The sequence below is a fragment of the Peromyscus californicus genome, unplaced genomic scaffold (genome assembly GCF_007827085.1).
Source record: "Peromyscus californicus insignis strain IS unplaced genomic scaffold, ASM782708v3 Scaffold_8__1_contigs__length_139910024, whole genome shotgun sequence".
Lineage (NCBI taxonomy): Eukaryota > Metazoa > Chordata > Mammalia > Rodentia > Cricetidae > Peromyscus > Peromyscus californicus.
In genome coordinates this window covers 106849331-106858280 of record NW_026294606.1, presented here as the reverse complement: position 1 = coordinate 106858280, position 8950 = coordinate 106849331, and the positions used below count along the sequence as shown (strand labels likewise).

Here is an 8950-nt window from a genome sequence, read left to right as displayed (position 1 = left end):
CTAAAGCTCTGCATGCTTGACCTGAGCCCCCCTTATCTCCTGGATCTTCTGGGGCAGAGTCTCGGTCCAGAACTGCAGCTTTCTGGCCTTCAGGGCTCGGCCCACAGCAGGCTGAATGTCCAGCTGCAGGTACTGCTCATCATGGGCCAACTCTGGCCAGTATGGTAGATCCACACTGTTTGGGTTGCTGTGGATAGGCCACCAATAGGGAAGGATAAGGTCACTCTCATCCAAGACTTTGTCCCTTGATTTGGGTCAGATCAGTGGATGAGTAGGCTAAGGGTCAGAGGGTAAAGAAAAACTGGCTACTGATAGAGAATACAAGTGTCACCCATTAGTGTATGATCCATGTGAAATAAGGTAAGCTGTCTAGTTTTGTCTCTCCCTCTCAGAGGGAAAATATAAAGAACAGTACCACAATACAATACCACTAGGTTTCTATGGGATGAGCAGTAACTAAAGCTAGAAGGTGTCTGTCTATGTGTGCCCCGGGCTGGAGAAGACTATGGTAGAATTAAGGACCTACACATGCTAATGATTCACACCCACATGGGAGCCCTGGATGGAGACCCAGACAAAGGGAGTTTGAGGGAAGGGTATGTTCTCACCCATGTCTTGCAAAGTTGGCCCAGTACTTCATCATCCTCCTGTTCAGCAGCTCCTCCTCCTCAGTGAGGTCAACTGCAGACAGAAGGAGACAAGGGTCCAAGTCCTAGCTACCTCATGCAGGTGCCAACTCATGCCCTGCTATAGCAACCATAGCCCGAATCTGAATACTAGGCCTGGTTTAAACTCTTCCCATGCCAGTCAGATTCTAGGATCCATCCAAGCCTCTACTTGAATTCTCTCAGGATCTCTCCAAACCACAGTGTGTTCTCATTGCTTCTTGCACAGGGTAGACTAGGAAGGTTCCTATTATAATCCTGGTAGAGTTTTTGGTTCTTTCTTTGTTTTTTGTCTTATGTTTTTCAGATCAGCAATGTTGAACACTTGATCCCTTTCTCTCCCACAGCCTCAGTTTCCTCAGCTAGACTGAGAGCTCTGTAATCTCTCAGGAACTCATCTGGGACTCCATTCAGCTCAAGGAAGATTAGGAAGACTCACCTTTCATGCCACAAAGCTGGGAGCCAAAGACAAAGGCTAGGTGATCACCATGGTCAGCCCTCACATGGGAAGGCCTGAAAAGCTTGATGAAACTTGGTTGGTGCTGGAATTCATAGAAGTAGACAGGAGCATGGGAACCTGGAAGTGAAGACACATGTTGCCATGATGATTTCTCACATGGAGTTTTTTGCCCAACTTTTGGTGATTAGAAACCTTCCTGTAAGGTTATCTGGGACCACAGATTAGTGGTGAGCTCCGGCTGGAGAACTGATTATGGGAAACCTTTTGCTAAAGAGTGACCCTGGCATTCTAGATGAGTAGTTGTGATAAGACACCAAGTGTAACTAACATGTTTCCTCCTCTGGACCTGGATAAGAAACCATTCATTTACTCTAGACATAAGGATTTACTGAGGTAAGTGTATTCAGGTGCCTGGTGTCAGAGACCTGGGGAAGACATGGGTCAGGCCTGACACTACAGAACCAACAGTTCTGAGCTCCCCCTGTCCTTGATCTTGTTAAAATGTACTCACGCTGAAAATGTGCTACTTGGAGTGCAGGTATCACAAACATGAAGTCCTCCATCAACTCCCTGAACTGTGCTTGGAGGGTCTGGGGGTCCTGAACGTCCCCCATGTACTCTTCCATTAGCAGGTTACTACATTCAGGAGGCAGCATCTGCACCATGAGGAATCAGGAAGAGTGATGTAGGGTGGGCCCCTGGATAGGTAGGCAGCAACCACCTTGTAAAGAATGTGACCAGGGACAAGACAGGGTATAGAGGGAAAGGTATGAGCTTTGGGTGAGCCCACACAGAAACACCCACATACACTAACATTTATTTCTGAGCTTGCCATCCTAGAAGAATATATGGGAACCCTCTCTGTTAGGACAGGATTCAACATTGCTCACCATCTGTGCTGCTGTGCTCTTCAGAATAGCTGGCAGGGTATCTCTGGTTATGTTCTTTATGACATGATCAAGGCCCTTCAACTAGGAGGTAGAGGAGAGTCTTAAGTATAGGGTGGGTTGGATCTAGATCAGAGTATCTCTGAGGTCCCACACCCGCCACTTGAGTTTAGGTTCCCACAGGCTTAGAACGAGGTCTTACCAAGGGGATTCCCCAGCCACACTCATCACTGTCGATACCAATGATGCTAGGGACAGGCTGAAAATCCACAGAGGCCAACAGCTCCCGAGGGTGCCTAGGTAGGAACATCCCATCCACCACTCCAGGAATCATATTGAAGACCTATGGAGCATTACAAGTCAGTGCTGAAGATCAACCACGTAAATATTCTGATGCCCACTGAATATCCACACTATTTCCCTATTTCCTATCTCATCGCAGGGTGCTATGGTCACTGCAGAAGAAATAGGACATAAAAATTAGTCTATCTTGTTCTTTTTGCACACAGTACTAAAGGACATCTAATCATAGAGACAAGTTAACTGGTTTGAGTAGTAAATATTGACAATCCCACATCCAGATCCTCCAAGCTACACAATTCTCCCAACCTGGTTGATAGCCAGAATCTCTGCTTCACTCATGTCTCGTAGGCAGTGTACCAGGGCCTCTGAGTCCTTGGTCTCACATCCAGACAGGTTGGCAACCATCTGAAAAAAGCACAGATAATGATTATCTCATCGGTCTCAGAATGGAGCAGAGTTGCCTTGATTCCAGTAGATGTCATTGCCCCAAATTCCACATCCTACTGTTTATCGTGTGTGAAGGACTTAAATGGAAATGTTCACATTTTCAATTGCCTAGAGGTGACAGCTGGAAAAGAGACCGTTCTACGTCCATATTTGTTTTGTTGTTGTTTTGTTTATTTTTGTGCATGGTGGTCATGTGTGACAATGGGTATGATGTGTCATGTTTTGCCTGTGGAGGACAGAGTACACCCTCAGGTGGCACTTGTCATCTTACCCCTTGTTTGCATTTGTCTACACTGACTAGCTGAACTATGAATTTCCATGGATTCTACTGTCTCTACTTCCCATCTGTCTATAGGAGCACTGGGTTTACTAACACATATTACTACCCCTAGACTTTTGTGGGCTTTGGGGATTTGAACTTAGGATCTCATACTTGCATAGCAAGTATTAATACCAGCTGACTATTTTCCTCAATCTATGTGTCCCGGTTAGATTTTTTTTTCAAGTTGACACAAGCCAGGGACAACTGGAAAAATGAACTTCAACTGCCAAAATGCCTCTATCAGATTGGTCCATAGGTGAATCCTGGCTTTTACCTTAAAAGTGACTGATACAGGAGGGCCCATACCATTGTGGACAGTGCCACTCATGGGCAGGTGTGCTGGGCTGTATAAGAAAGCAAACTGAGGAAGTCATGGGTAACAAGGCACTAAAGAGTGTTCCTCCCTGGCATCTGCTTGAGTTCTCACTTCCAGGTACTTTCGTGAAGGTCTACTCTTACTTCCATTCAAGTTGGACTATAAACTGTAAGCTGAAATAAATCTTTTTCTTACCACACAGCTATTGACCATGGTCTTTAAAATCACAGCAATAAAAAGCAAACTTGGAAACCATGCACATGTATTTTTGCCAATGATGGCAGCCACTGTGCATAGCTTTTCTGTTGTATATCACACTCAGCATGCATAAACCAGAGAGGGATGGATTGTAAATTTTATGCATTTTAGAAATTAATGGAATGAAGCTATTTCCCATGATCCTTGTTCCCCAATTAACAGAATACCAGAGTACTACAGGCAAGGGCTGAGGTAGCAAAGTAAGGGCTGGTAGTACAGAGTGCACTCACTGTGTAGACCACTTCAGATGTGTCAGAGATAAGGTCAGGCAGCAGGGCCACTCCACTCTGCATAATGGCTCCATGGAAGAGTCCTTTGGACATTGGGGACACAACAAGTGAAGACACACTTGTTCCCCCTGCTGACCCACCAAAAATAGTGACCCGGCCAGGGTTGCCTCCAAAGTAGGCGATATTCTGCTGGACCCAGCGTAGGGCAGCCACTTGGTCGAGGTAGCCCCAGTTGCCTCTGGCATGCTGGTCTCCAGTGCTGAGAAGTTGCAGGAACAGGAATCACAGGTCTGTCCTTATTCTACTCAGTCCCCATTGTCCAACCCAGTTCCAGAATTACCTGAAGAAGCCAAGGATACCCAAGCGATACTGGATAGCAACCATTACTATTTCTTCGGTAGCTGCCAGTTTGGATCCATCAGTCATGGAAGCCATGCCCACAACAAATGCACCCCCATGGATCCACACCATCACCTGGAGATAGCAACACAGATCTCAGGAGCACCACATCCAGCCCAGCTGCCTATTAGATTAGAAATGTCTTTGCATTTGTGCAGGTTGATTTACACACAGATCTCCTCAGGATTTCAGGACATGCTCCACAGATGATTACTCTAGGCCTATAAGCACATTTCCATTCCCACTTCCCCAAACAGAAAATCTCAGCGTGAATTAGTGGATCTAGATCACAAGTAATGTGATCATCACTCTTAGACCCATCAAAGTAGAGCAAACAGGAGTATCTTGAAGAGTGACTTTCTTGATTGCTATTCAGAAGAGTCGTCAGATCTCATTGACACAACAAATAACCTGTAGCTAGAAATTTCAGTGGTGTCAATATGCAGTCCTTGAGCACTTTCTAGAGTGGGTCTGCCAGGTTCAAGTTGGTAGAAAATTCCTGTTTTAATCAAAGACCTAGAGCATCTTATCTTCAGATTCCCAGTGCTCTATGTCACACACCCAGGTTTAAGCAGTTCACCATGGCTGGGGTGACCTTCTTGAACCCAATAAGATAAGACTATTAATCAGGGTCTAAATTATAGTGTTCAGAATTACTTTGTCCCTTCCAATCTTCCTGAGAAAGAAACTTCCTCTTCCCAAGCTAACCACAGTTCAAGACCCTCACAGGTAAGTTAGATCCTTCATGGGCATGAGCTGGTGTGTAGATGTTGAGATACAGGCAGTCCTCGGACATAGAAGTGGGAGGCATCTTCAGATTCAGCATCTTTTCGACCTCATTAGTCATCATATCAGTCTGCAGACACCTGGTGAAAATGGAAGACAGTTCAGGATATGTGATAATCAAACCTAAGTCTTAGTTTGGACATTCTCTCAGCCACCTTCAACTACTGCTTTCCATGATGCCCTGATAACATATGATTCCTCTCTAAAGTCCCTTCCCATCAATGTAGAGTCCACCAACTCTGTGGAAACGCTAATAGATCAGGACTTTCAGGGAGGCCTCTGGTCAGATAGTAATATCCTGAGGGCTAGTTGATGGAGACTGCTGTCAGTATCTATGAAATTGATTGCCTTCCTGTACTATCATTCATTACTTCTATACTATTTAAATCCTGGTGTGGCAATTAGTTTTGACTGTGGACTTGACACAATGTAGAATCTACTGGGAAAGTAATCTTAATGAGGGATTGTCTAGATCAGTGAATCACAACTTTACAAATTCTTTGACACTTTAACACAGTTCCTCATGTTGTGGAGACCTCCACTGAACTATTTTGTTGCTACTTCATAACTTTCATTTTGCCACTGTTATGAATAGTAATGTAAATATATGATATACAGAATGTCTGATATTTGACCTCTGTGGGATAGCACCCACAGGTTGAGTACCACTGGCTTAGATCCTGTTGGTCTCTAAGCATGTCTGTGGCCAATTATCTTGATTATGTAAATTGAGATAGAAACACTTGTCTATTGTAGGAGGTACTATTCCCTAGGAAGTGGCTTCTGAACTGTATAAGAATGGAGAGAGTAAGTGAAGCATTAGCAGGAATGCTTATGTCTTTAGTGATATGTAAGTAAAGCCTTTATGTCCAGCTTCAAGTGAAATGCACAGTAAAGCCTTTGTGTCTGAATTTGAGAGAACTGTTTCAGCAAAGCCATTGCTATGTTTGAGTTAATCAGTAGAGGCTCAGAAATTGTTTTGGGACTGTTTAAGCCTTGAAGAAATGTTGTTTCTCTGGAGAGTCTGTGCTTGGTGCTATTTGAGAACTTGGAGCTTGGAACTACACTGACCTTGGTCCTAAGACAATCCTTGCAGACCTGGCATTTTTACTTTTGATTACAGCTTGCAATAATCAGAAGGGACTGAGATGTGTGTGGGTTGTCCGCTCTCACGAGCAGCAAGAGGAAGATGACATTGGTAGTTGGAACCTTTCCCAGTCCCAATTAACATTTTTTATGCTTGAATAAAATAATTGGAGTTAGGTAAATGCGTGTCAGTCTTTTACAAAAACAATGTACCGCTCTGCTCCTTCAGAATATGAAGGCTTGGTATCTTAGTGAGTTTCTCTTGCTATTGCAGCACCTATGACCCAACATCAAACAATATGTTTCATTGAGGCTCTGTTTTCATTGGGGATGTGATGTGATCATCTCCCTTGAACTTCTGCCCCTGTGGTTTCCCACCTATGGTGATTATAACCTGGGATTGTGACCCAGAGTAAAATCTTTCTTCACCACATTGTTTTTGTCATGGTACTTTATCACAGCAACAGGAAAAAAACTAAGACACTCCAGTACTGGGATTCTGTGCCCACATGGGAACTACAGGGATGAGTGGGCAATACCATAGGGGAGTGAGACATTCTTCATCTTACTCCAGACTCTCAAGGTACCTCCTTCTTCCACATAGTCTCCAGTTGAAAGCATGTGTAACTTTTCCTTAGTCAACGACACCTGGGAAATGGATGGTCACAGTGACTGTGAAGAATGGCCTTAGTCTCTCTTCTCACTACAGTACCTGCAGCTAAATCCCTACAGGTGTTGAGCTCTGACCCAGGATCCTGGCACAGTTGTTCTTCTCTAATCCTTAGCTCATTCATCAGAAACAAGCCTGGGAGACAGCCCTCAGCACAGACGGAAAGCTGCTATAGAGCTGAGATGGAGAGGCACTGCAGTGTGGCCTAGAGCTCAGGCCGGAAGTTCCCTGAGCCCCAGAACTTACATGGCTGGATGGGAGGTTCCATCTCTCACACCACTCCATGGCTCAGGGGGCTCAGGAGGTGCAAAGCGCAGTGGTCCTACAGGTGACTTGGCAAAGGGAATTCCCAGGAAGCTATAGACACCAACTTCACTGTCTTTCACATGGACAAGGCTTCCTCTCACCTGTCCTGTGTGTGTGTTCCTGATGGGGCTGGATGAGTCCTGGCCTGTAAGTGGAGACATGCCATTAGCTGTGATTCTTGGGAATTCCTACATCATTGTCACTGTGGTACATGGGGAATATAAGCCAAGTCCTCCCAGTTCAGCTGTGGGATGTGCCGATTAGGTCTTCTGGATTACCTAGAACTTTTAACCTTGTCCATTGGCCCTCTTAAAAATTGACAGGGCACTTCCTTAGTCAACAAAATGACAGGCTCAGAGCATCTTTGAATTATTAAGGACATGTTGCCATTATCCAAAGTCAGAAGGAGCTCTAGCCACAACCACACATGGAGAGGGACATGTCCCTTCTGCTCTTCTGTCCCTACTGGCTTCTCAGTACATGGCTTACACAGCTCTGACCATACATGTACCACAGGGTCTATCATGTGGTCTTTGGTGGAGGCATTAGGGGGTGCACAAACTCACACTTTCATCGTCATCTCCACCAGCTCCTCCCTCCCTGCCTGCTGCTTCCCTCCCTCAGGATCAGCCTTTGACTGCAGAACTGGGACTGCTCTGACCCTGGTTCCCTCTGCTCACTCACCATGCACGTGGAGGAGGAGAAGCAGGAGCCCACAGGCCACAGCATACAGCCAGGCAGAAAGTCTATCGAGTGGCATGTTGAATCCTAGGCCTAAGTCTGTGCTGCTACAAGATGACACTCTAATAACAACAGAAAACAGAGCAGGTAGGCCTTGCCCAGGCAGGAATTTGTACCTTTCAGATGTAGGTGTGGAAATTTGGTTGGTGGGGCAAAGTTCTTATTGCAGGAGAACTGATTGATAAGGCAGAAGCCAAAGAGAGCCAATAGTAAGCAGGGAGAGCAAAGCCACCTCTACAGTTTCTGTCCCTTCCCTGGTCTCTGGGATAGACACAGCATGGCAGCTGAATGTCTTCTGGAATGCCAAGATCCCTGTCCTTGAACATGGAGTCACCATAGTGCAAGGGCAGGTGCTCTAAGTGTGATCATCCTCCTCAAGACTCCTCTGTGCTGTAAGGACTCATAGAGTACTGAATCTGCTCTCAGGAATCCTTGTTCCTTATGGTGATCTTAAGATCTGCAGGGCCCCTCCCTGTCAGGTCATGCTGGTTTCTCTGAAAGACACTGAAATTCTGGCTCCTCTGCCTGTGTGTGCAGCAGTTCAATAACACATTCAGGCCCTAGTACAGTGGTTCTCAACCTCCATAATGCTGTGACCCTTTAGTACAGTTTCGAATGTTGTGGTGACCCCCAAAGATAAATTTTTTTTACTACTTCATTACTGTACTTTTGCTACTGTTATGAATCATAATATAAATATCTGGTATTCAGGATATCTGATATGTGACCCCAAAAGTGGCCATGACCCACAAGGTTGAGAAGCTCACCCCTAGTGGGCATCAGCAAGAATCATGATTTTGGTGAAATCCTATGGTTGGCCTTCAAGACAATGAATGAAACCTGTAAAAGGTAGTATCCTGGGATGGCACAGGGGTGTTGATATGTAGGGGAACTGGGATCATCAGGATTTAGAAGATGGGGGATAGAGCCCTTTAATGACAGAGAGAAAATGCTTTAGAGAAACAGAGAGACATATTGAGCACCATTCGTCACCTTTGTATAATGGAATATATTATGAGAGAATATTTTTAACAGAGGGCCTAGAAAAACTTTAGGGACAACGATAAATTCAGA

General features: G+C 45.2%; 1 protein-coding gene across 4 annotated transcripts; it reads right to left on the bottom strand.

Moving 5' to 3' along the window:
- Positions 1-7895, bottom strand: LOC128103648 (liver carboxylesterase-like). Of its 4 annotated transcripts, none has more exons than XM_052728222.1 (12): positions 7820-7895; positions 7076-7280; positions 5015-5153; positions 4229-4362; positions 3889-4147; positions 2622-2720; positions 2194-2355; positions 2016-2090; positions 1637-1781; positions 1105-1242; positions 609-681; positions 1-187 (listed from the first exon to the last, which is right to left on the bottom strand). In XM_052728222.1, the coding sequence occupies exons 1-12, from the start codon at positions 7893-7895 to the stop codon at positions 1-3; spliced, it is 1692 nt and encodes a 563-aa protein (XP_052584182.1). The 4 variants fall into 4 exon arrangements, with proteins under 4 accessions (XP_052584182.1, XP_052584185.1, XP_052584184.1 ...); XM_052728225.1 differs by having other exon boundaries at positions 2016-2069; XM_052728224.1 differs by having other exon boundaries at positions 2016-2096; positions 2215-2355.
- Positions 7896-8950: the final 1055 nt, after the last annotated feature.

Bases quoted from the DNA above. Each gene is read 5' to 3' on its own strand.
- LOC128103648 (XM_052728222.1), bottom strand. From the start codon at position 7,895: ATGCCACTCGATAGACTTTCTGCCTGGCTGTATGCTGTGGCCTGTGGG. The intron at 2,356-2,621 runs GTTGGGAGAATT...AATGCTCCATAG, and splicing joins AGATTCTGGCTATCAACCAG to GTCTTCAATATGATTCCTGG. The intron at 1,782-2,015 runs GTGAGCAATGTT...CTCATGGTGCAG, and splicing joins AGAGCACAGCAGCACAGATG to ATGCTGCCTCCTGAATGTAG.